The sequence below is a fragment of the Apiospora kogelbergensis genome, assembly GCF_038363985.1.
Source record: "Apiospora kogelbergensis strain CBS 113332 chromosome Unknown utg000003l_segment0_segment0, whole genome shotgun sequence".
Taxonomy (NCBI): Eukaryota; Fungi; Ascomycota; class Sordariomycetes; order Amphisphaeriales; family Apiosporaceae; genus Apiospora; species Apiospora kogelbergensis.
This window is the reverse complement of record NW_027117420.1, coordinates 4,418,124-4,442,535: the sequence shown is the minus strand read 5'-3', so window position 1 is coordinate 4,442,535 and position 24,412 is coordinate 4,418,124. Positions and strand designations below refer to the sequence as shown.

The window sequence follows — 24,412 nt, the reverse complement described above, 5'->3', positions numbered from 1 at the left end:
AGCCAAGAGCGCAAGCAAGCTTGTATACCTAGTAGTATGCCTGTAGCGTCGGCCTGAACTTCCTTGGCGCCTTCTGATGCTACACTGGTTTGCCACGCCTGACTAATGGCCTCTCAGCAGGGGTGCAGAACGCGTAGAACAATTAGAAAGCAGATTGACAGGGAGCATGATTGGCTCGGGTGCATCACAGCATCGCATGCCCACGAGGGTTGGAGCGTCGACCGACCCCCGCAGACTCTCGCCCTAGCGGAAGTGGACGGGGGCTCTGCGGCAGCGCCCGTCGTCTATTCTTGCCGCCCTTGATCAGCGTCCCATCTTGCGATGTCCAACTTCAAAGCTAGTGGACGGTTGAAGCTCAATCGAGTTTCTGTCACCTTGGCGGAAACATGGCCCAGGAATTAACCCTCTACTGCGCAAGAGCAGCGAGGTCGTATTATCTATACTAGAGATCCCATGGACTCGGTTCTGCATGCCCCTTGCGATTGCACATACAAAAGGCGGGACTTGGGGAAACGCGCGGGGTAGCGAAAACCTGGGGGGCCTCCGATGCCATGTAACACGGCCCCTGTTCAAGCTTAACGGATGATAGGTCAATGAAAACCTGGGCAAACCCCCTGCCGGGAACTCTGCGAATGCTACCCGGGCTGACTCGTCCGCACTAAACGATGCAAGGTAACCTTCTTTTCACCTGCAGATGCGTTCGGTGGACGTGGAAGTAAGCACCTAATGTTCAATGGGGTCCGATCCAGGCCACTGGGCTTCTTCCCGGCTGGGACGATATATCCCGCAACCCTAAGACGCTGCCAAGACAAATGCAGAAACACCATCGCTTAACGCTTTTCCTTGGGTTGCACTTAAGGTAGTCCAAGAACTCCTTTCTTGCCTCATTTGGTTGCCCGTGCTGCTCCACAGCACCTACGCTCTCAACCCGAAAGTTTCCGAACATCACGATGCCGACCAACAACACGAGGAGAATGCCAAATTGGTTTCGTCTACGATCAAATCGCTAACTACACTCTTGTGACTGATCGGAAATATGAAGGTCAACACATCGATCTTGGCGTGGATAGATCAGGAAGGAGGGAATGAAGAGGCTTGGAGATGCGCTGCGATGCGGGCTTGAGCGGACTGAGTGATGTGCCTGATGATGACAAGTACGGTATTCAGAACAGACTACTCTCATGTTTTCTATAAAGAGGACCGCCTCGGCACCACAAGCATCGACTACTCTAACCATCACGCCCTCACAAGCACCCCCAACTTCACCCTCGTCTTTCTCAGTCCCCTCATCATGGTCCGCTTCTCTTTACTTCGCCTGGTCGCCTTGACCTCCCAGTTTGTCGGGCTTCTATCTTACGCCCTAGCACAAGATGCACCGCTCTTCATCCAGGGCGGCCTCGAAGGGGCTTCAGCTACCGATGAGACCTACAACACCGGCGGCTCCATCTCGCTCAACGGTTTCGACATCAACGTACCCAAGAATATGTTGGTCCAGTTCCCTGCCGCCTGGGTGCCATGGAAGGACTTTGTCGCTGACAAAGAAGCCATGTTGGGATATGAAATCAACGTGAGTCTGCAATCATGACATTTTCGGTGCACCTGATGCTTCTATAGGTATTGTTATGCTGGCATATTCTGACCAAGATTTGAGACAGATTATTGGTAATTTTGTCAACGGTTCCCCCATCGCAGGGCAGATTCTTGCCTATCAATTCTTTGAAGGACTGAGCAGTGGCTTCATCGAGTCTATCGACTTCGAAGACGGCAGCATGAAGATTCAAAATGGGCCCGTCCTCCGCATTAGCGATCCCAATGCTGTCTTCTCCGTTGGATACTCTGGGGCCCCGTTCTTCACCGCCGATGACGAGAGTCCCAGCATCAGCTCGTTTTCTGGATTCCCCATGTGCATTCCTCGCAACGCGACTGATCCACTCTGCCCTGCTTCAAACCGGCCCTTCCGAGGCTCGGGTACTTTGTAAGTCATACCAGGTGGCATGCTAGGGGATAAACGATGATGTGATAACACTAACTAATACCGTATCAGTGCTGCTCCTGATCCCTTGAGTATGGCACCATTTCTACCTGGCGACTTTGTGACCTTCATGGGCGTCAGGCGAGGAGGGGAAATGATTGTGTTCAGCATTGTGGCCCAGAACGTCCAGATCACCACTTTGAGCGACTTGGTCTATGTGAGAGTAGAGTTGGGACTGCTCGGCATTGACAACTTTAACCCTAACACGGAGCTAAAGGAGTCTCGCGTAAGTCAACCCAGCAATAATGAGGATAATGCAATAGGAAGTCGCCCCTAGCAACACAGCATGCTGACATACTTGACCGACTCCCAGTTCGTCGGCTACACCTCCAACAGCCGCGCCCAAGTCGCCCTGTACGCCATCGACGTCGACCCCTGCACCGGTGCGCCCACCGACCGCATCGTCGCCGCTGTCGGTCTGCGCGGCGGGCGCAACGAGCAAAACAAGTTCGAGTACCGCAGCGACATCACCACCGGATACGCTCGCGAGTACCGCGTCGTGGCTGAGATCGACGGCGTGCCCAAGACGCGCACCACCAAGAACGGACTGCTGGCGGGCACCTACGTCCAGCCCGTCAACCCCTGGGTCCACGGCGAGCAGGTCGTGCCGGGTGTCGCGCCGCCGGCCAACGACTTCTCGCAAATGCCCTGGCTGACGCGCGGGGTCGGGGTGGATGAGAATGGCAACCTCTGGGGCCCCTTGGAGCCGTTCCCACAGACTGGTGTCCAGATTGATCCCCTGGCTTGCGGAGCTGTATCTGCATTGAAGTTTGAGGGCGATGAGGTTAAAGCTGATTGGGTGCCGTCCAGTAAGAACCCCATCACCAACCTATCCCCCTAGCCCGGCCCATTGACGACACACTACTGACCAATTTTGTCCAGGTGAGTTGCTAGGCGGGTCTCTCCCGGCGCCATCCAACGAGACAGTCGCTCAGCCCACTACCTCTGCTCAGAGCTCTCCTACTCCAGAGTCGACCCCCGTGGCTAAGCGCGGCGTTCCGAACGTGCGCTGGAGATCGCGGGCTTGGCTGGAGGCGACCACGCTAGCCAAGGAGGATCCTAATCTGCATCAGCTCGTGGCGCCACAGGCGAAGAAGGACCAGTGAGTCGGCGGACACTGGAGTACCGAAGCGCATCTACTGTCCTTACCGTTGTTCGCATTGCTGGCCTACTTGGTCCAGTATTCATTTCTACGTACATATTTGAATAGCTTTTACCCGCGTGTAGCTCTGTCATTATTGATGTGTATATACGAATGCATTCATCCATCAAAATAGACTTCCAACCGCCAATCGCAAGTGATCCCAGAGTTGGCGTTGGCGGGATGGTCCTACTTGTGGTCAGCGTGGAAAAGGGCACTGCACCGTAGCAAATGTGACTAACCCCACACTGTGCCGGCCTCTGGGTAATCTCGAAATGCGAATTCTCCGGGCTCGGACTTATCGACAACCTATAGAATTGCTAACTCCGCACCAAGCGGCACCGAAGAGTTATCTAAACCCGATCGAGTAATATACACCGATAAACAACCCTTGCTGCTCACGCGAGACCTTATGCAGCTGGGGACGCGGTAAAAAGAACTCCAACCTATGAAGGCAGACAGTGCAGTAGGCAGTTGCTGTTGCGTCTTCCAGGGCGAGACGCGCTCTTTCGAACAACTCACATGCATGTACTCGAGAAATATGGCGCGAAGAAGGAAGCGGCGACTGACATCTGCCCGAATTTCCCAACGGGAACGGGAATTCCTGACTTCCCGCGTATGTCTTGCACTTAATATTTGGGTAGAGGTATAAAATGTTAGAAGTGCTGTCAGTAGAGCCCAGTCGCGAGCCGTATCATGCCAATCCCCTTCCAAAATTCGGGTTCATTTACATTGTCGAAGTTATCCAAAGTTCACCCATCCATCACCTGAAGCTTTCTCGTAAATCGGTGACACTGCACATCGTTACAAATTCCTCAACCCCCTTTCCCCATTTCGTCATTATGGGTTTCCTGAATAGCCAACTGGTAGAGACGAGCAAGCTGCCCTATCCCAGCTCGTCTTATGCGGGCCAAACGATTGTTGTTACTGGTAGCAACACGGGTCTGGGCAAAGAGGCGGCACGCCATTATGCACGTCTAGGCGCGGCTCGGTTGATCCTCGCTGTTCGCAACCTCGAGAAGGGCCATGCGGCAAAGGAAGAAATTCTGGCGACGACCGCAACCACGACAGCCGCAGCCGCGGCCGCGGTCAAGGGTTCGATGGCAATTGACGTCTGGGAGCTAGACATGGCGCAGTATGCCAGCGTGCAGGCGTTCGGCGCCCGCGTCGACGATGAGCTGGAACGACTCGACATCTTCCACGCCAACGCCGGCCTGGTATGTCCCAAGTACTCGACGGCCGAAGACAACGAGACGATGGTGACGGTCAACTACATCTCGACGTTCCTGCTCGCGGCGCTCGTGATGCCCCGGATGAAAGCCACCGCGGCACGGTTCCAGGGCATCCGTCCCACCCTCGTCATCACGAGCTCCGGCGCGCACGAGCACACCAGATTCCCCCAGATGTCCACTGCCGACAACAACATCCTGGCCGCCGTCAACGACCCAAACTACGCCGGGGGCGCCCACTGGAAGGAGCAGTACCCCGTCTCCAAGCTCCTGGGCGTGTTCGCCGTCCGCAGCATCGCCAAGGAACACCCGGCCGACGCCTATCCGGTCACGGTCAATCTGGCGAATCCCGGCTTGTGCCACTCGGACCTCGCGCGCGGGGCCGAGGGGTTCCAGAGGGTCGCCTTCTCCTGATGAAGGCCGCCGTGGCGCGGACGGCCGAGCAGGGCAGCCGGACGCTGGTCGACGCCGGCGTGCAGGGCGCCAAGTCGCATGGGCAGTACCTAGACAACTGCAGGATCGCCCTGCCCTCTGCCGTTGTGCTCCAAAACGGCGAGGTGCAGGATCGGCTGTGGGTGGAACTCAAGGCGACGTTGGAGGCTATTCAGCCTGGGGTGACGAGCAACTTCTAAACTGGGAAGGCCGGGCGTGGAAACTGACACATGTTTCTGGTTCTCTTCATATCCCCTTGGCAACACTATCAGTCCATGGAGCTCTACCAATACCTTGTAAGAGACAAACACTGAGACTTAATCCCAGACTACCACCAAGATCATCAGCAAAGATCTCCTCTGCTCGATTACTGGCTGAAGATCAAATTCATCATCAGCCGCAGCAAGAAAAGTTTTCCACTCTTTAATATTTCTCTGACGAGTGTTGGACAATGTTGAGATGGCCAAATCTATCGCTCTCCGAATTGTGATCATTATCAGATAGTTATTTTCGGACGAAAGGTGAGCGAATCCGAGTGGTCAGCCAACATAGCTAGCTCTAGTCCCGCTCTCTCCACATAGGGATCTGGCCAATATTTGGCATTATCGAGTCCTGTATGGTAACACTCGCTCCGGGCCGGAGGGCCGGAATCTGCGCTCGCAGGATGCGACGGGGTGACTGCAACACTCAAGTCGAAATAATGAGCTACATATATCTTCCGAATTAAGATATTGCACGTCGCCAGGTCCACATGTCGATCTAACTAAAATTCACCGGTCCGATCTACGCAGTCCACAGCGGAGATGCAACGGGGCAGGCCACTCGGATTAGCTAGTGGACATTCACATATGTAGAGTACCAGAAGGATCGGTAGAAAGGCCGATCCACGGAAGAAACCAATTTGGAGCTCAGTATGACTGATCATGAGTTGCCAAACAAATTCCTGCTTCATTTCGCCACTTGCTGTAGTGCCTCATCTCGTATCTGCAACGTAACACCAACTCCCCAAATCCTCATCTGCAATTAACGTGCGTAAAACTAGAAATCTCAACATAGTCCTTTACTCGTATCAAAACACGTTCGTACATTCAACCCTATCCAGTCTGATTCATCCATCCATTTACAAAATGAAGATGCCCAGCGCCGACACCACAGCACCAATGACGTAAGTACCAAATAGTATCTTGCCGACGTTGAAGTAGTCTGGGCCGACACCACCAGGAGACGCGTTCTTGGATGAGGTCGCGGCCGAGCCGCCCTGGGCGTCCGTGGGGCTTGGCACAGCGCCGGTGCCGGCCGTACCCGCAGCCGCAATCAGGCTGGAGCAGCTGTCGTCGGCGCTGGGGGCTTGCGTTGCGGCAAGGCCCTTGAAATCACAAGCGCTGGCGCTCTTGCCGTTCTTCTCGTAGTAAGCGTTGGCAACCCAGGCAAGCTGCACCTTAGGCGAGCATCCACCCAGGGCACCATACGTTCCAGTGCTAGCGTTGTGGGCAATACCATCGCAGAGGTTCTTGTCCGCACCACAGATGAAACCAAAGATATCACCGTACTTGGTGGCATCGTCCGACTTGATGGTGCATCCAAAGTTGTTCATCTCACAATCGCAGAACTTGGGGTTGACAGCCGGCGGAAGGGGCGAAGCCTTGGGGGCCCAGCTTGCGTCGTTGGTAGGGCAGGCAGGCGCCTTGTTGCTGGGAGTGTAGGCGCTGCGGGCAGTAATGGTGGGGCTCACAGTCTTGAGCTGCTGTTGCAAAGAAGTGAAGTCGGGGTAAGGCGAAACATTGTTGCCGTCGACCTTGACAAGACCGTAGTTTCTTTCGGCCATGAACCACTCGTAGGCGATACCGCCGGAGAAGACTTCGGTCATGTTGTCACCGTATAGGGCAGCAACCTCCTCAAAAGGTCGGTGGGTAGGGCCTCCATCGATGCCTTCGATGCAGCCGTACTCGGCAAAGAAGACGGGAACCGGGTAGTCCTTGAAGAACTTGACACGCTCGTCATACGATGACTTTTGCATGGAGCTGTGACCGCACCACGAGTAGACATTGTAGCCCCAGAAATCGATCGAGGTGGCGTTGCCAGTGCTATCAGGCTCGCAGGCGAAGTAGGCAGCAAGTTGGCTTCTGACCGGGACATCAGCTGTAGCATAGCCAACACCAAGACTTGAGCGGTAGCCACGGGCCTTGATGTATCCCTTGGTGTCGCGGACAGCAGCCTTGACGAAGGCGGCAGACTCGGTCTGGTTGTTGGACTCGACGACCTCGTTTCCGGCAAAGAAGCCAATGACGTTGTTGTATTTGGCGAGGGCGTCAATGACACCGGTGTATCGCTGGTAGAGGCCAGCGTTCCAAGTGGGGTCGTTGCTGTTGATGGACTGGTCTGGCGCGGCCATGTCAGCCACGACGTAGATGTCGTTGGAAGCCAGCAACTCCATGCACTCGTCGTGGTTCTGGGTCGGGTCAATGGCATAGACTCGAATGACATTGGTGAAGATTTGCTTCATGTAGGGCACATCGCGCTTGCAGCTATTGATGTCGGCGAGCGGGTCGACGTAGGTGACCTTAGTGTCGGCTCGCTTCGTCTTGGCACCGCCAGTAGAACCACCGCCGCTGTAGTCTTGCTGGTAGGCAACACCCTTCATGTAGTACTGGCTACCATTGTTGCTGTAGAAGAAGTGCTGGCCGTAGATCTCAATGGGGGGGGATTGTCTTCCAGCTCTGGGCGGAGGCGCCCGTCGCCAAGAGCGAGAGGGCAGCAGCGCCCAGCGAGAGCGTCTGCGCAATGGAAGGCATTGTGTATTAATGTAGCGCGGTGCGACGCTGGGAGGGTAAAACGAAAGACGTTTGCGGCGTACAACTGTATTCAAGGATAGACTTGGAAAAGCAATTCTGCACCTAATTGAATGACATGGAACGAATGGGGTCGGGAGGAAGCTTGGTGATGATGGCCAAGACGATTCCAAGGAGACTTGGGAGTAGAAGAATGAAAACGGGAGATTAGAAGAAGTCTTGACAGGCGGCCAGAAGGGCTGAAAAGGCAGGGGGACACGGAGGGATACAGAGGGCGTCTAGGCGTGATGCTGTTTTTGGCCCGAGTAGGTGGCACAGTTGGTGGGGGGCAAGAGATGATCCACCCGCTGATGTGCTAGTGCGTTAGCACTGTAGTTGGAGGTGTCTTCCCTGCTAATTACGCGTAAGAATCCCAGAAATTGGCTGTGAGCGGGCCGTGATGCTCTTCACCCAGACCACTCCCAGACCATTCCGTGCACTACGAGAAAAACAAGCTTTGTCTTTCGGGGGCCCTGACTAGTTCAGTTCACCTGGGCTTGGGGGGCCACCGATCAGCTGTGCACTTGCAAGTCGATAGAAGACCGCTAGCGTTGCCAATTGGTCGATGGACGATGATGGCGGCAGCAGAGCAGAGTTGGGGGACGGCTCTGACGGCTTCTTGGCGACGCTGGCTGGCATTTGGGCGGCGTAAACAAATATTACCTACCGGGTACAGGGGAGTCGCAGGAATTGCACGAAACGCCGCAGCCTGGCAAGTTTACGAGGCCGCCTCATGTCATCCGTTGTCAGACTGAACTAAGTTTAGTTTGGCCAGTCCAAACAAACGAGATTGAAGCATCCTTCTGCCCAATCCTTCCGAACACTGCCCCAATTCCAGGAGCTTGGCATTCCCGATTTATCCGACCCATGCTACGAGTAAGCCGGAGCTCGCACCAAAGATTGCTAGTGACTCGTCGTTGGCTTCGGTGTTTATATGGCTGAGATTACGATCAGTAGCAGGATTCGCAGCCCAAACCAGCACTTGATGGGATTGCCAGGGGAAAGGAAACTGGCAGTGTTGAAGTGTGTCGCGTGCTGTTTGTCCTTTGCAAGAGTCGCCCTGTTGAAACACGAAACCATACCTCCTCATGTATGATCCATGCCCCCTACCTGAAAGCCTCAGTCCCTGTGCGTCCAACAATCCCCGCCAGCCCGCCCCACTCACCACTGGCCAGAACGCTGGACGCATTCCATCCATTCTTAGCCGCCTCCAGACAGCCGGGCTCCAATTGTACCAGCCAGCAGCCGAGCATACATAAAAAGAAGTTATGCATTGTGCTCGATATTGTCACGACCCATTTGCCATATGACAGACAGAATTGCCAAGACGATCAACCAAACAGATTGGAAGCAAATGGCAACCTGAACGACTTCATCACAATGAAACGGTCCAACCTTAAAATGACGTTCGGCAGCCGCTTCACTCCGGAAACGCTGTGACACACACAGACCGTCCATCTGCCATTTCCTGCAACGGTCGGGAACGGATTTGTCGGTCGGCAGGCTCTACCTCGAGGCAGCCTGCCTGAGGCATCTAAGGCACCCAATAGCCAACTGTGGAGGACCCGCATTTCCTCTGCGGCACGATGCGGCACAGCACATTGCACACGGTTAGTAATCGTGATGGCCAACAAGGGAAATAAAATCATGTGAGCAATTCCTGCCCAACATGGCCTATCGTATAAAACCTGCGCTGGCCTAGAGCCTAGAATGCAGAAGGTTCACTCCGCCCCCGGGGGACTACGGGTGTCTACATACGTTGGCCATTCTGAGAATGGAGCTCTGACGACAGCGCGGGCCCTGCCAGCTGTCCGGCACTCAGCGAAGTGGACTCGGACGCTTCGCAAAATGGATACCGCCCCTGGCCACCTAAACTCGGCGCGCGTGGTGCGCGTGGGCGCTTTTCGTTTCGCTCTTCTCAATCAAGCAGTTATTTTATACCGCCAATCTCACTTGTCTTGCTCTACAGCATAAAGCCATGTTCCACACGACGGGCCTTGCCTACGCTACACCCGGGCCAGCGCCGTCCGAAAATCCAGACGACGATGAGGAGCGGCAACGGGGACCCACAAGCGGAAAAGAGCTGACGATGACGATGACCACAACCGTGTCCGCCCCGTCTGCATCCATGTCACCCGCTTCGCCTGGTCCATGTGCCGCCTGTTCCCTCGCGCCTGCAACATGTCGGACGCGCCGCACCAGGTGCAGGGGCCGTGGGGTTTCCACCACGTGCCCGCCGGCGCCGACGGAGAGGTCTTTGCCGACTCCATCATCATCGCCGTTGACGGAGTTTGCCCCGGGGACGGCACCGACCAAGCCACCAAGTCGTCGGGTGGGGTCTACCTCGGGGACCTCGAGGGCCACGCCACCAAGTGGAGAAACATCGCCTTCCGTCTGCCGGACCACCCGGATTACCCGCACACGAACCAGCGCGCCGAGCTCGCCGCCGCCTGGGTCGGCGTCTCGTGCGGCATGCGGTTTGCCACCGAGGGCGGTCAGTGGGATCCAAAATCGGCCGATTCACAGTGGGCGAAGCATGTCGTCATCAAGTCGGACTCGGCGTACCTGGTCGACTCCATCACGCAGCACCTACCCAAATGGCGATCCAACGGTTGGCTGAACAGCAAGGGCACGCTCGTCGCAAACAAGCCCATTTGGCAACTGCTGGCCGGCTGTCTGGACGAATTCGATAAGAAGGGCGTCGGAATACACTTCTGGCACGTTCCGCGCGAGTTGAACCAAGAAGCCAATCGGCTTGCACAACTGGGCCTCAAGGCAACTCTGGTTCTTGGAAAGGACAGTCTTCTTCCCCCAGCTAACAAGTTTCGTTGAATGATAACCAAGTCGCCTTATGCAACATATCGAAAACAACTCCCGCCTGTGTCGAATTCCAACAAACGAAAAGAACGTGCATTACCTGGTAGGCTGGCAGGGACGAACTTTGCGCGAGGCACTGACATACTTTCTGTCAGCGTGAGCTGGGTGGGCATGGCCATCTAAAGGCCATATTCGGCTTTTTATCCCGCCTGCAGTTGAGCTGATCTTGGTAAGGCTATGTACGGTGGTCCACAACAGACAAGGGAGACCACATCCATGTCAGACGTTTGATATTAGCAAGTCATACCCATGGGAAAGGATGCGGATTATTGTTGTAGTGTCTTTACCGAATTTCCTCTCGCTGGCGATATTGTGCATAAGCAAGATTTAATTACGTTATACCAGAGGCTGGAACGGACGAGATTTACTGGGTCGGGAAGAGCGTATTAAACAGTAATAATCTTGGGTATCCTTCGGGATGAAATCCTATATCCTCAGCCTGGACGCCACGCCCCCATGCACAGTGACGCTCCATTGTCCAGGTGGTGCCCTATGCTGAGACTGTTTCGGCTTGAAGAGACTGGTATTATCTGGAGGAGGGTCAAGGAGGTGCATCCAAGCAGCGGGCACTTCATCGTAAGGCATAGTGGGCGGAGAATCTTCGGATCAACTAGCCTTCGATTACTGTTTATCATCAGTCGAAAATACCGGGTTGCGGACCAATCCTTGCTCATGGCAAAGAAGCTCATGTCTGATTTGTCGATGTCTTGTCAACGAGCCTGAATAGAGTTGGAATGGAAAGCATTCCCCCTATTTCCCTCCTCATTCATCGGAACTGCTCAATTCTATACCACGGCACCTCAATATCTTCGATATCTTCGTTACAACCAACGGGCCATCACTTGTGCTTGTAGCACTTTTCCACTGCTATTTGTTGTTCTTTCTTTTACGTCTGGGCCCAACTAATTCCGCAAATTGAATATGAATGACATCATTTTGAGGTGATGCAACCCAGCAAAGTCGTTCTCACGAGTCAGCACAACTGCCAAGCTATCGCACACGAATAAAAGGGATCAATTTGGGTCGAACAAGGCTCGACGCTTGGTACTAGTGTCCGTCGCATATCGCTGTTGTCGGCTGCTGGGACTGGCAATTACCCCGTCTCGGGCCATGCACCGGGCAGTTCACAATAACAAGAACTGAAGTGAGGAATCTGGGAACCGGCCGCTATCCGGGCCATCGAATCTGGGCATCAGTAAAAGGACTGGAGAAGTCACCCCATTTAAGGTTTTCTAGCAGCAGCCCTACACACCAGCTCCGAGACAGGTCGTGTTTTTGTAGCCCCTAGCACGAGAGTGGATGGCGACTCCGGAGAAGCAGGCTATCATAGGTTGGAAATTAGTCCTTGGTTTTTTCTAGCACCTCAGCTGAGACTCCATAGACAATGCTAGGCACCTCAAGCCAGGCTTAGCTCCCATCCTGATTGCACCTCCAGTGGCCGTTCTATCTATCCGTCTGTGGAAGTTGGAGCTTTTTCGGTCCCGAGTCGTGGGAGGCAGGTGCATCCAGACCAACCAGATCGTGATGTAATAGTAGTCCACCCTCTTAGTGTTGGACTTGTCGAGTCAGTCAGACGAGATTTGCTAACTGCTTATGACTCCGGGAATAAGTCCCTGCACGAACCCCGGGATTTACGTCTTGTCAAGTGTACCCTGCGTCGCTGATGTTGCCAAACCAGCGCTGCCTGGTATATATGTAAGAGGCAGCCCTATTCTCAGACAACACTGTCTCAACCAGCATCGTATCACACTTCACCATGGGGTTTGCCAATCCAGTAAACCCGGACATATTACAGGAGCTTTGTCTCATAGGGGATGTCCTTGGATTCGTTCGGCTTGGAACATGGCTCTTGACATCGTCTGATGAGCTTGAGGTCGACGTCGACCAGGATGATGCTCAACTTAGCATCCTCTCGTCAACCCGACACATTCAGACTGTGGTATCAAGGACGATCTCGCAACTTAGGTTGTACGAGCGCAGGTTCCAGCGAGGATTCGCCGGCCCTGACTCTTCCGTCGTTTGTCCTGAGCACCATGTCGTTTTCCGAGATTGCTACCTTGCTGCCAGGTTACTTCGGAAGTACCTGGAGAGGACGAATATGCGAGAGAACCGGCTCAAGCGGGGAAGACATGGCCTGAAGGCTGTATTAGCCCGTGTGTGGTCTAAAAAAGGGATGAGCCAACAGTCACAGCATTTGGCTTGTATCAAGGAACATATTGAGGACGAAGCGTTTGCTCGCATCCGGTATGCCACGGAGTCCCCAATTTCCAGGGCTGCCTTGGTACCGCCTAGACTAACAATTACATTTCCAGTTCCAAAGTAAGGCCTAGCATGATAAAGGGCTCTCCAGGGTTCTTCTGGCTCGAACCCGACGATCGCGAAATTATCACGGCTCTCTCTGCTGGCATTGCGACTGAACTCGACCTAACAAAAGCCTCAACTCGCGTCCGCGCCCTTTGTCTTTTTGTCAGTCGCGCAGAATGCCCTCCACCTCCTGAACGCCGACCATCCGTATTCTCAATGTCCTCAGATGTTTCCTCAAACTCCTATCTTTCTTCTGTCTCTCATGTCTCGACAAACACCTGCATGTCCGTGAGCTCCTACAACAACTCCGAATTGTCCTTAAGCTCGTTATGCGGCGAAGAGTTTAGCTTTACACACGATAGAGATTCAAGTCATCGACACGAAGCATCTGGGGAAGTGCTTCGTGATTTGGCAGTCACACCTTCTCCCCATGGTCCCGGCCTTGAAGATGCGGTATTTAGGCCATACGAAGAGACGTGCAGAGAAATCCTCGAGGATCCGATGAACAGCTTTCGACTCTGGCTACGGAACCCCAACGACCATGCTCCCGTGTACTGGATTAACGGTCCACGCTGCTCGGGGAAGTCAACATTTATGGGGTCCATCCAGAACCTGCTAGACCGCAACCCTGATTTGGAATCGCCAGGCATTGAGGAGACGAAGTTCATCATTGCCAAGCTCATTCACCCACCAACGGGCAATGGCTGCCAACAGAGGTCACAGGCCGAGCTCTACCGGTCCATATTACACGAGGTACTCACACAAGACCGTCGCCTAGTGCCCTTGATATTCCCGCGAGAATGGTCAGCTGCGTACTGCAGGTCATTGGGGCTCACACATCCCCCGCCGTCGCCACTACGACCACGACAAGACCGGAAACAGGGCCAAAGGCCACGTGGAGCTTGAAGCAGCTGAAGACAGCCGTCGATTGTTTGTTCACCCAAGACATCACCTCCTTCCGCACCTGTCTTTTGATCGACGGCCTGGACGAGTACGCCGGCGAGGCCGTCAACGGCCTGATGCGACAGATAATCGATGCACAGTGGACGAACGTCAAATGCTGCATCTCGACGCGACCGTCTCCGGCCTTCTCCGTGGCGTTCGAGGGCCAGCCATCACTGCAGATGACGGACCTGACGGGCTCCGCGATGCGCAAGTTCGCATTGGACCAGCTGGCGTCGCACGAAGAGTTCCGGGAGATGCGGGGCCCCGACTCGAGGGTTTTGAGCCAATGCATCCGCGAGATAGCGGATGCCGCGAGTGGCGTGTTTTCGTGGACGCAGCTGGCCATCGCCATAGCCATGCGCGAGCACAGGAAGGGGGACGGCATGCGGGAGCTACGGGCCAGAATCCGCAGCCTGCCACGATGCCTAGAGGATCTCGAAGAATGCAACAAAACCACTACCAAGGACACTGACAGAGGACACGATGGGCAAGCGGTACTGTTGACGGCCTTCCCGTCTCATAGTTATGATGATTGCCCCGTAAGAGGACGACTGGGCTAGTCTGTCTCTCTTGTGGCGTTTGCAAAAGACGTCTCCATACCCCCAGAGACGACGCGTCGATGCTGGCTATCTTGACCCAGCCGTGCTTCCTGATAATACTTATGGTCCTGAACCTAGTCGCGTTCAGTGTCAATGTTTCCCTAAGAAGCTCGATTTTTGCTGGTGAAACCCGACGGATAACGACCACAGCCGCACCATCATCATAAACTACTGCAATGGACGGCGAACTACACAGTCGCCACGTATTGGCGTGGGGGACGATCCTCTCCTCATGCGGGTGCATCTACAAGGGCGATTCCTACACGACGGTCAGAGGTCTGAGCCGAGATATGGAGGCGGTTCACACTGCGGCAGTCTGGATCTGGGGGCGCAAGGAACTAGACCTGGCACCTGGGGTCGAGGTCCAGGTCGAACGAAGGATTCTTGTGGATGTATGATTAACCAGCTAGCTGCTAAGCTAAAGAGGGGTTGTGTATGCTATCCGATTCGCTGTGTTCCAGCAAACATGCATCCTGGAATCTAGCTAGACGTACCATATAAGCGCTGTAGGTAGTAGATGAGTGAAGTCGCAAAAGAAAGGAAAAGAACGTAGACAGCATAACCAACCACACCATCTGTATGTGCACATTGATTGTCGCTGTGTGACTCGCCGGCCCAGAAAGCTCGGACATTGTTCTAGTCTCTCTGGATGTCGTTTTTGCTGGGACTCCATTTGTTCTGAAGCTCCTTATCCAGCGAGGCCTGGATTTCGCTCGTCTCCCACCATTCACCCCAGCTCGTCAGGAAGATCCGATCCGGGTCCTCAGGCATGTCAGTGCAAGTGAAAGCCCGCAACAAGCTCCGGGCCCCTATTTCACATAACAAAAGCGCCCTGTTAGCTGGACTGGTGAATGGTAGCGGGGAATTGGAAATGGCGGGGTTCAAAAAGGGACCTAGCCAAGCTAGACAATGACATACCCTCCTCGACCGTCTTGGCATCCGTAGACGCCATGGTGGGCCTCTTCTCCTGGTCGTAGTTCCGGAAGATGCCTGTGTCGGGTATGAGCCCCGGCGAGACCGCTACCACGGTGCAGGAACCGGCAAGCTGCCGACGCCACCAATGGGCGTTCATCAGCTGGGTGAGCTTCGAATCAACGTATACGGTGAAACCATCGGCTCCGGAATTCGCCAGGAGGCTCGTCTCTGCGCGCGCTATTTGTGGCGTAAAAGATGCTACATAAGCATGTTATCTATGCCGAGGGGGAAATGGTAATTATCGCAGCGGCGAAAAGCTTACCTGGGTCACCTCTTCTAATGCCGCCACTAGAGACAACCACAATGCGGCTCTTGGAGGCTATCAGCTTGTTTCGGAGCAGATGGATCAGATAATGCTGAGACAGCTGGTTCACGACCTGAGCATCGCACCATTTGGAACCATTGGAAGAGGGCCCGGCATCCTTGGACATGCCGGCATTGAGGAACAGAGTGTTGACTGGCGTGAGGTCGGGGACCCTCGCCAACGCATTATCGGCGAACTCGTGCACGCTCTTGAGGTCGGTCAGCTCGAGACGTAGCACCACGGCGCGGTGCCTGCTGTTGTCATACTGCAGCTCAGCGAGGTTCGCGATGGTACGCTGCGCGTCCCGGGCGCCGATGATGACAGTGTAGGCGGTCTCTTGCTGAGGCTCCTCGAGGAGCTGCCTGATGACTTCAAACCCCTACATTGACCGAACGAAAACCCCACCAGACCAGTTAGCGAGCTGCCTGCTGCTTGGCAGCAGTTCCGGATGGATATTCAAAACGTGGCGGTAGGCGGCAAGGAAGGGGACGACGGTGCATGCGGCAAGGGTGGGGTAGGGAGGAGGCGGAGGGGTCAAATCTTACGAGACCTGACGAGGCTCCAGTTGCGATGACGGTCTGGGTCTTCATATTCTCGGCTTGACGTCACTCTGACAATTGATGATCGTGAGCCTGACTAAAAGGGAATGAATATCTGCGTGGGAATAAATTGATCACCAGGATATTGGACCGATATGGTGAATATCGTGCACACGAGACAAGACAGGGTAGAATCCGAACTCTGATGGATGCTGATTGACGGGCGGGGGGGCCAGAGGGGGGCGACAGTAAAAGCGACAGGGTCCATCCAGTACTAGGGTCCAGCAGGGTCCAGAAGGGTCCAACATCTTATTTCCAACAGCCAGTAGCCAGCCAGCTTACATATCAAGAAGTAAGCAGCCTGCAGCGAGGGAAGGCAGAGGCGGGGTCGTCGGTGTTAAGCGCAGGCCGCGCATGAACCGTGTCCAGCCGTCTACCGTCCATTCAATCGGTTTTTGATCCGGCGCGTACCGCGGAACTTGCTTTTTCCAATGAACGTGAGATAGTAATCAGAAGAAGGCCATGCCACTATCGGGACAGCTACCACCATCGGGACAGCTGCCACCATCGGCGACTGGTGTCCAAGCTTATTTGCACGACCGCGCCCCGAGCAGCGGGTTTCCATTGTCGAATTTGGAAAGCCGCTGGCGGCCGTCCTTGGGCTGACGTCTCGCAGCCTAAGGGCGTGTTTCTTTTCAGGCGACTAAGATGAAATCTGCTGAAACCAGGTCAGCTTTCAATCGCTTCCAGTAGGCTTTTCGGCTTGCAAGCATACGCACTGTATACAATCAACTTTCCAGATGAAAAGGGACGATTAGGGGCGAGCCCCCTAGAAACAAGTCCCAAGGGCCCCTGGAGCCCCCGGAGTCCTGGCGACTAAAATCCGTTGATAGTCGGCTGAAAGATAGCTTGCGACGAGACGAATCATCGATAATCATAATCGGAAAGAAACACGGCCTAAGCCCACGTGCTTGGCATACTACAGCAACACACCCATCACTATTGTCACTGCACGGTATTCTGACTCGGCTAGGGGATGGAATATACCACGAAACCAGATTGTCGCCTCACAATGATTTTGTTTTCATGGTGATGTCATAAGGGATCTATCCGGTGATTGGCCCATGAGGAGCCGGATGACCTCCGGATATTTCTGTGGTTGTACGACAGAAACATATTAGAGCATCCCGAGAGTTTGTGTAGTGTGCTGTGCGGAATTTGCCGCCGAGCCGTGGCCGTTCTATCTTTCCTTCCCTCTTTGTTATGCCGTCTTTTCTTATTTCCATTCGCCGTGTCCCCTTCCTGGTTTTGCCCAGGGAAGCATGTTGCCGGGTGGAGAGAGGGCGTTTCGGGGCTAGCCCGTACGAGCTCTAACCAAGAAACCGGAATTGGCCTCCGGCACTGTGGGCTGAGTTGTTTGGGTTGAGCCCTTTGACTAGACGTATATACGGATGTTTGCTGTTCACAATGACGACGGATATGTCTGTCTCCGGGATCAATCGACCTATCGCACGCGTTCCGGGCTCCATGCAAAAGGAAATCAGCCCCAAGGCTGGCCAGAAGCCTGCAAGCGCCTCCCCACCCAATTATAATAACGGGACGTGCCTGCCGGGGCCCAGACCCAGGCTCAGGCCATATACTTGTCTCTTCGTATTGTGCCTGCAGGATGTACTGATATACGTCCTTCCGTACATCAATTCACCACATGTCCTGCCGGCAACAACCATGGCCCAGCCAGCCGCGGTATCAACTCCAACCATCCTCCTTACGACTCCCCCAGAGAACACGGCTGGGGAACCTTGCAGGTGGATTGATCGTCTGCCTGTCCCGAGTTAGCATCCCTCGTCAATAAATATCTTGCTCTCCATCACGGTCCATCACAAGCCTTACCGACTCCAGTTATCCTCTTTCTTCCCCCGTGATTCTTTCCTGTCTTGTATGGCGTCACCGAGCTTTCGTCGCCTCCTGCCCAGAGTCCAGGCTAGCATAGACTCCAGCGAGCCTGGCGAGCCTGGCGAACCTGTCAAGAAGAGAAAACTTGTACCACTTGCTTGTGCCCGCTGCCGCTCTCACAAAACCAAATGCGACGGCCTCCGTCCCTCGTGCGGCTCCTGCCGGGCCCGTACTGCCGAGTGCACCTATGACGATGACCCGAACACCACCCCGACCGCGAACCTCCGTCGACAGTACCACCACTTGGCCGAACAGCACCAAAGCTTCCACGAGTTGTTCGAGATGCTACGAAGCCGACCCGAGGACGAAGCCTGGGTCATCTTGCAACGCCTGCGGTCTAGCGGCAATGTCCAATCCACCCTCCACCACGTCAAGGCAGGCTACCTGCTTGCCGACACGCGCATGGTGGGCGGCCAAGGCCCCGAGGCAAACGACGACGTCCCCTTTCCTCCCTGTCCCAAGAACCGTGAGGAGGTCATGCTCGGCGTCGATCATTCGAATGCCTACCCCTTCCTGCCGCCCGTCGAGGAGATCCAATCCGCACTCGGCTACAAGATGAGGAATATAACCGACGCCAACCCGGACGAGGACGACTGGGCCACGGCCGACGAGGTCGAAGACGCAAAGTGATTGGCCCTTTTATCGCCCGCGTGCGACAATGTTTATTCATCGCCGAATCGAAGTGGCGAACGCCATGGACTTTGTTGGACTGACTTGTCGGGTATTTAGGCACCTGGATCGTACCCGTGAACTATACGATGACCGGCTTCTCCAAATCCACGCGTCTGACTGGACGACCGTGACAAACAGCGACACGATCGTTAGGAACCTCATCTCCTTATACCTGTCCTGGGACCACGCCACGATGCGACTGTTTGACGAGGAACTCTTTTTGGATCAGATATCCACCGGAAAACGAGATTACTGTTCGCCCGTGTTTGTGAATGCTCTCCTTGCTGCTGCCACGGTACTTACCTTCCGAGCTTTCACCCTCTTTGATTTAGCTACGTTCGATTGTCCCAAAACCAACATAGCGGGAGCTGATAAATACCAACCCCACCGGTGATGATTGTAGTTAAACTATTCCGCCATTGATCACGACCTTTGCCGCGACTTCGGTCCTAAATTCTTCGAGGAAGCCCGGGAGCTCTGGGAATCCGACTCAGAGCAGCAGCCGCGGCTGATGCTCGTCCCCACCGCGACGCTCCTGAACATGTGGTGCTATTCCAACGGCGCCGAAAAGACGGGGCTGGAATTCGAGAACGAATCCATAAGGATTGGCATCGACCTAGGCCTCTTTCGCACGCTACCCCGGGAACCGATGCTATGCGACGACTATACGCGGATTATGACACGGGGCGAGGCAATGGTGGCATGGGGGCTATTCAACTGGCAGTCGTACGCACCATTTCGCATCTCGACGTTCCTGTTCTTTGATACAGTCTTGTCTTTCCTTTTCGCCGTTGACGGAGTAAATAATGGCATACTTACTGGCACCGAACAATGACTGACCCTTGTCCGGCCGAATAATAGTGTGCATTCCTTCTTCCGCCGCCGCAGCCTCGAGCTACCCAACCCGCCCTACTATCCGGCTCTCTACGACCCCGAGAACCACGACTATAGCGAGGTGGCGTGGAATCCGTTTCCGCTGCACCGGCCAGAACACCGCCTACATCGCGACCTGACCTCACGCGCCTTCTCGGAACTCTGGATCATCATATGGGAAGGGGCTATAAATCAACAGCAGAACAGCCACCCCGACAGGCCATCGTCGCCGCTTAAGCATGGCCTCAATGACGTCCAGGTCAGGTATGATCGGTACAAGGGCATCCAGGCACGGCTTCTCAACTGGTCTGATCGGCTACCGCTCGAGCTGGTCCAGGACTCGGAAAGCTTGCCGTCGACGCTTGATTTGCAGTACGCGCCCGTTCCATACTCAATAATGCTCTTGTTGACATGCTTCTTTTCTGGCTTCCTCTTTCACTTCCGGTAAAGTCCTCCCTATCTCCCCATTCCACGGTACTGACACCAGATTCGGTATTGTTGTAGTCAGTTCTTCCACGGCATCATGGTGCAACTCTTCCGACCCTTTGCCAACTTTGATTTCCCGGACCAGGCCAACGCCAAAGCCATAACCCAAGCCTCGCTTTCCCAGATGCGCCGCATCATCTACACGCAGCGGTACCGGTACGGCGGCCCGCCCTTTAGCTCGACGACGGTCGGGTCGATCCATCTCTTCACGTCGTCGCTGCTCGAGGAGCTCGCCAAGTCGGACGACGTCGACCCGCACGCGCGGTTCTACCTGGTGCTGGCGGCGGAGGAGATGAAGCGGTGCGGCAACGCGTTCCCCTTCATCTACAAGGTGCTGCACCAGCTGCTTTCCAAGGCCCGGTCGGACGGGACGCGGCTGCCGCCGGACCTGGACGACATGTTCGACGACCTCGAGGCCCGGCTGTCGGGCCACACGCGCCTCGAGATCTTCCCGCAAAAAGTACCCCATCGTCTTTCGCATCGGCATCAGCGACCAGAGCGGCGCTGAGACGGATGACCTCATCGATGCGACGTACAAGCTACAGCTGGGCGACGACGACAGGGATCAGCAACAGCCCGTTGTGGATGGGGTCGTCAGCAGCCGGCGGAAGAAAGGCAAGGGGCGGCGCGGAAGTGGGGGTGGCGAATAGTCGATCGAGATCTAAGGGGGAGGGGAGGAGTGGGTAAGTTCTCTTCGCGGGCTGGAAGCAATCTGTATGGGAGTTTGGTGGCCATCCTGCTTCCTCTCTCGATTTCCCTTTGAATTTTCACATGACGTCTTTGCGAATCAATGGACAAGTAGGAGTGTAATTGAACATCTAGAGAATGATTGAGTTGGCTGCAGAATCCAGAAAGTGGAATAGAAAATCAGGCTCCCGTTGGGCTTTGCTTAGGAGGAGTTTATTTGTCAAACATTTAGAGTGACGCTGCAGCTGCGACTGTCTTATATATGCTGGCTCCTTTTTCGCCACTTCGGATCATTGCCGAATTACCCACTCATTAGACGCAACACAGCATGCGTATTAATATTGAGGAATGTCTGAAGCTAATACTATTTGGATGGTATAGTACCTCATCTACGACAGTGTTATCTCATTCTGTGTTGAGATTAAGTCATTCAATCTGGCAACGAAGGATTTCGATTTACAGATAACAGCGACCAGGTTAAAGATGTATCTAAGTCTGAAATTGCAATAAACCACATTCCTTTCTTAGCGAGGATCATACCCAAGATGTCCTGAGCAAGGGGTAATCAGTTTAAACCGCCAGATTCCTAAACGCGCCTGACAACACAAACTTCCTTTCCAATATGCTGAAAGCTTGCTCATCTTCTTGCTTAGCCCATGCGAGACTGCTTACATTTTTGACCTCTTTAATCCCCTTCAGATCCATCATTTGGTTGTTCTAGCTCCTCCGAGTCCGAAGTCGACGAGAGTTCAGAGTCGGAAGTGTCGTCATTCGCGCAAGGCAGCTTGGCTCCTTCATCAAGAAGACGCTTCACGACATGCTGATGGCCCAGTTTCATTGCCACAGAAACTGGGGATTCGAAATTTCCATCCCATGATCTGTGCCAGGTGTTGCAATTGGCACCGTGGTCGAGTAATACCTGAACCACGTCATCGTTACCACATACAGCGGCTAAGAGAAGCGCATTTTCGTCCTGGGCGTTTCTGGTTTCGCAATTTGCGCCTCGCTCTAGTAGCAGCTGCACAATGTCCTTGTGGCCCATCCTTGAGCTGTACATGAGTGCGGTATAGCCATCATAGTTTCTGTGGCCATGATTGACACCACTGTCGAGTAATACTCGTACAGTATCCGCGTATCCTATTTCTGATGCTTTAATGACTGGAGTATTGCCGCAAGAGTCAACACAGTCACCTTTGGCACCGTGATCAAGAAGAAGTTGAACCACATCCTTGCGCCTGAGACATGGTACTGCGAATAGCATCTTATTAATCGCATCGGAACATTTTCCAAGCTCCGCACCTTGCTCAAGCAGCAGCCGCACGATTTTCAGGTGTCGATTATTCGCTGCTGCGATAATGGCAGCTACTTCGCACTCAATTGTAAACCGATCTCGAATGTCTTGATCAAGTAGTAGTTTGACAACACCCTCATGTCCATTTCTCGACGCTGCAACAAGCGGAGTCGCTCCTTTAATGTCCCCGTAACTTTGTTTAGCGCCACGGTCAAGGAGTAGTTTAACCATACCCTCATATCCAAGCTCAGATGCGTGAGAGATTGGTGTGTAAAGCTTGGTGTATTGTGAGTTGATGTTGTGGGTAGGGTGCTGGTCCAAAAACAGCCTAACAGCTGTCACATTTCCACAACTTATTAATCGTAATAGCGATATTGTAATACCGTCATCATCTAAAGGTTGAAAGTCTTCTTCCTTCAGACTGAAAATAGATTTCAGTATCTCTTCGCTGTGAGGCTCTCTTTCCGCTGCAGCGTAACACACATCTGGAGTCAAGAAAAGCTGCGTCTCATGCGCAAGAAGAAACCTTTCAACACTAGCGGTGTCTGAATACCGTAATTTGTGCTCAAGAATGATGTTATGCATCCCTCCAGTTGCAAGCGTGGCCAGGAGGCTTTCCACCGAATTGATAGTTGGGAGAGAGACGATAGCGCAGTTGTATATAAAGGACAACGTTTCCCGGATAAGCTGCGGAACTGGTTTGTTATAGTCAACGGAGATCTTAGCATTCGCTTCTGGACATAAGCCGAGGAGGGCGAAGATCTTATCGTGCTCACGTGTGGCCTTAGTATCAGAAAATCTGATGAGCAGTGTATTGAGGTCCCGTCCCCGACTCCACCAAGAGTCTCTCCGAGAGGGTCCGGGCATAATATCAAGTATTGCTTGGCATTGAGAGCTGGCGGCGACATGTAGCATACTTGGACAAGCCGTCAAGATCCTGGAAGAGACAGATTTGAAGCCACAATGCACTATCGCAGCACGAGCGTTGGCAACTTCCTGTATAATCCAAACTCTCCGAAACCAAGGCCGTTCCAAAAGATCCATGAGGGCACAGCGTAGGGTATCCCCGTGGGTTCTCTCCTTGATAATTTGCCACCGGGGATCGTCTGGTGTCCAATTCAACCCGCGCATTTGCTGTTGCAGATCGGCCAGGGAATCCATAAGTATGCTGATTGGGTTTGTCAACGGACCAAGCCATAAGATCACACGTTGAGCATTGTGATAGATCTGACTCATTTGCTGGACCTGATGCCCACGCTCGCTGTGGTTACCCTGGTCGATGCAGATGGCATCAATCCAAAGTATGCGATCCTGGTGTAGGTAGCGTATATCAAGCAGAAGTGACCATAGATTATGCGTGACCAAGAAGGCAGAGCCCTCCAGGCAAATCTCACGGGGGTCGTCCGCACTGCCCCATGTGTATGAGACAGCCTCGTAGTCGGGAACCAAGTCGGTATCGAAGAATGACTCGATAAGTTCACATTCAATCGCCGATTCCTTTTCGGTTACCGGCGGATTTTCGCCTTCTAGCAGTAACCTTTTGCGTTTGAGCGTCGTCACGTTGCGGGCTGCTTTCAAATGTAGGAGCCGAAGCGCTGGCCGGCTGAGGTCAAGAGGGACGTATTCGAAAGATTCGTTACACGCCATCGGGCATATTATTGATCAGTTTTTGCGAGAACACATTTTTGGGCATCGAGGGTGGGAGTATAAGAGTTAGACGATAGGGTGATGCATCGAGTGATATTCAGGTTCTCTCCGTCAGACCAAGTTTGAATAACATCCAGGTTCCCTCCACATTTCTCCGTCGCGTAAAGTACGCCAAAATACACCCGGTCGCTCACTGGTAGTAATTCTTTCGAGGATGGAGTGATTTCATTCCGATAGGCTGATTTTACGTGGCTTAGAACACGACCATCAATGGCATGGCCACACTTGATAGGCTGTCACGGCTAAGCCCCAAACCGCAGTATGTTTTTACACCTCCAGCTATCCAGCCATGGAAGGCTGTACGCTTTGCAATATGCATTCAGTAATGATTGGTCATGAAATGGTGTAGCGTACACACAGGTTGGTTGGTTGGTGTAGGTGGAGAAGATAGGATGCAGCGGCCATGCGTTGCCGCTAAACCATTTCTAAGTCACCGCCCGCCCCGCTAAAAAGTTTCTGGCAGAAAGCTTCCCGCCATTGATGCAGCCAGAACTTTGCTGCTAGCTATCGTGCTTTTGGTTCCGATCTTTTCAGCAAG

General features: G+C 53.9%; 9 protein-coding genes across 9 annotated transcripts; 6 read left to right on the top strand and 3 right to left on the bottom strand.

Moving 5' to 3' along the window:
• Positions 1 to 1,291: 1,291 nt before the first annotated feature.
• PG998_006187 (uncharacterized protein) lies at positions 1,292 to 3,138 on the top strand (the record flags this gene model as incomplete). The annotated part of the gene is made up of 5 exons (XM_066873005.1): positions 1,292 to 1,567; positions 1,656 to 1,975; positions 2,045 to 2,258; positions 2,346 to 2,841; positions 2,915 to 3,138. The coding sequence occupies 5 exons, from the start codon at positions 1,292 to 1,294 to the stop codon at positions 3,136 to 3,138; spliced, it is 1,530 nt and encodes a 509-aa protein (XP_066733102.1).
• An 877-nt stretch (positions 3,139 to 4,015) lies between these two features.
• PG998_006186 (uncharacterized protein) lies at positions 4,016 to 5,034 on the top strand (the record flags this gene model as incomplete). The annotated part of the gene is made up of 2 exons (XM_066873004.1): positions 4,016 to 4,801; positions 4,822 to 5,034. 2 exons carry the CDS (start codon positions 4,016 to 4,018, stop codon positions 5,032 to 5,034), a joined length of 999 nt encoding a protein of 332 aa, XP_066733101.1.
• A 920-nt stretch (positions 5,035 to 5,954) lies between these two features.
• PG998_006185 (uncharacterized protein) lies at positions 5,955 to 7,475 on the bottom strand (the record flags this gene model as incomplete). Its single annotated transcript, XM_066873003.1, has 1 exon — positions 5,955 to 7,475. One exon carries the CDS (start codon positions 7,473 to 7,475, stop codon positions 5,955 to 5,957), a length of 1,521 nt encoding a protein of 506 aa, XP_066733100.1.
• A 2,368-nt stretch (positions 7,476 to 9,843) lies between these two features.
• Positions 9,844 to 10,494, top strand: PG998_006184 (ribonuclease H-like protein; the record flags this gene model as incomplete). The annotated part of the gene is made up of 1 exon (XM_066873002.1): positions 9,844 to 10,494. One exon carries the CDS (start codon positions 9,844 to 9,846, stop codon positions 10,492 to 10,494), a length of 651 nt encoding a protein of 216 aa, XP_066733099.1.
• A 1,801-nt stretch (positions 10,495 to 12,295) lies between these two features.
• PG998_006183 (uncharacterized protein) lies at positions 12,296 to 14,348 on the top strand (the record flags this gene model as incomplete). Its single annotated transcript, XM_066873001.1, has 3 exons — positions 12,296 to 12,783; positions 12,852 to 13,559; positions 13,610 to 14,348. The coding sequence occupies 3 exons, from the start codon at positions 12,296 to 12,298 to the stop codon at positions 14,346 to 14,348; spliced, it is 1,935 nt and encodes a 644-aa protein (XP_066733098.1).
• Positions 14,349 to 14,563: 215 nt separating this feature from the next.
• On the top strand, positions 14,564 to 14,785 carry PG998_006182 (uncharacterized protein; the record flags this gene model as incomplete). The annotated part of the gene is made up of 1 exon (XM_066873000.1): positions 14,564 to 14,785. One exon carries the CDS (start codon positions 14,564 to 14,566, stop codon positions 14,783 to 14,785), a length of 222 nt encoding a protein of 73 aa, XP_066733097.1.
• A 224-nt stretch (positions 14,786 to 15,009) lies between these two features.
• On the bottom strand, positions 15,010 to 16,256 carry PG998_006181 (uncharacterized protein; the record flags this gene model as incomplete). Its single annotated transcript, XM_066872999.1, has 4 exons — positions 15,010 to 15,196; positions 15,306 to 15,539; positions 15,625 to 16,045; positions 16,212 to 16,256. 4 exons carry the CDS (start codon positions 16,254 to 16,256, stop codon positions 15,024 to 15,026), a joined length of 873 nt encoding a protein of 290 aa, XP_066733096.1. The 3' UTR covers positions 15,010 to 15,023.
• A 1,887-nt stretch (positions 16,257 to 18,143) lies between these two features.
• Positions 18,144 to 20,839, top strand: PG998_006180 (uncharacterized protein; the record flags this gene model as incomplete). The annotated part of the gene is made up of 6 exons (XM_066872998.1): positions 18,144 to 18,784; positions 18,888 to 19,125; positions 19,234 to 19,604; positions 19,692 to 20,075; positions 20,208 to 20,612; positions 20,680 to 20,839. The coding sequence occupies 6 exons, from the start codon at positions 18,144 to 18,146 to the stop codon at positions 20,837 to 20,839; spliced, it is 2,199 nt and encodes a 732-aa protein (XP_066733095.1).
• A 722-nt stretch (positions 20,840 to 21,561) lies between these two features.
• PG998_006179 (HET-domain-containing protein) lies at positions 21,562 to 23,814 on the bottom strand (the record flags this gene model as incomplete). Its single annotated transcript, XM_066872997.1, has 1 exon — positions 21,562 to 23,814. One exon carries the CDS (start codon positions 23,812 to 23,814, stop codon positions 21,562 to 21,564), a length of 2,253 nt encoding a protein of 750 aa, XP_066733094.1.
• Positions 23,815 to 24,412: the final 598 nt, after the last annotated feature.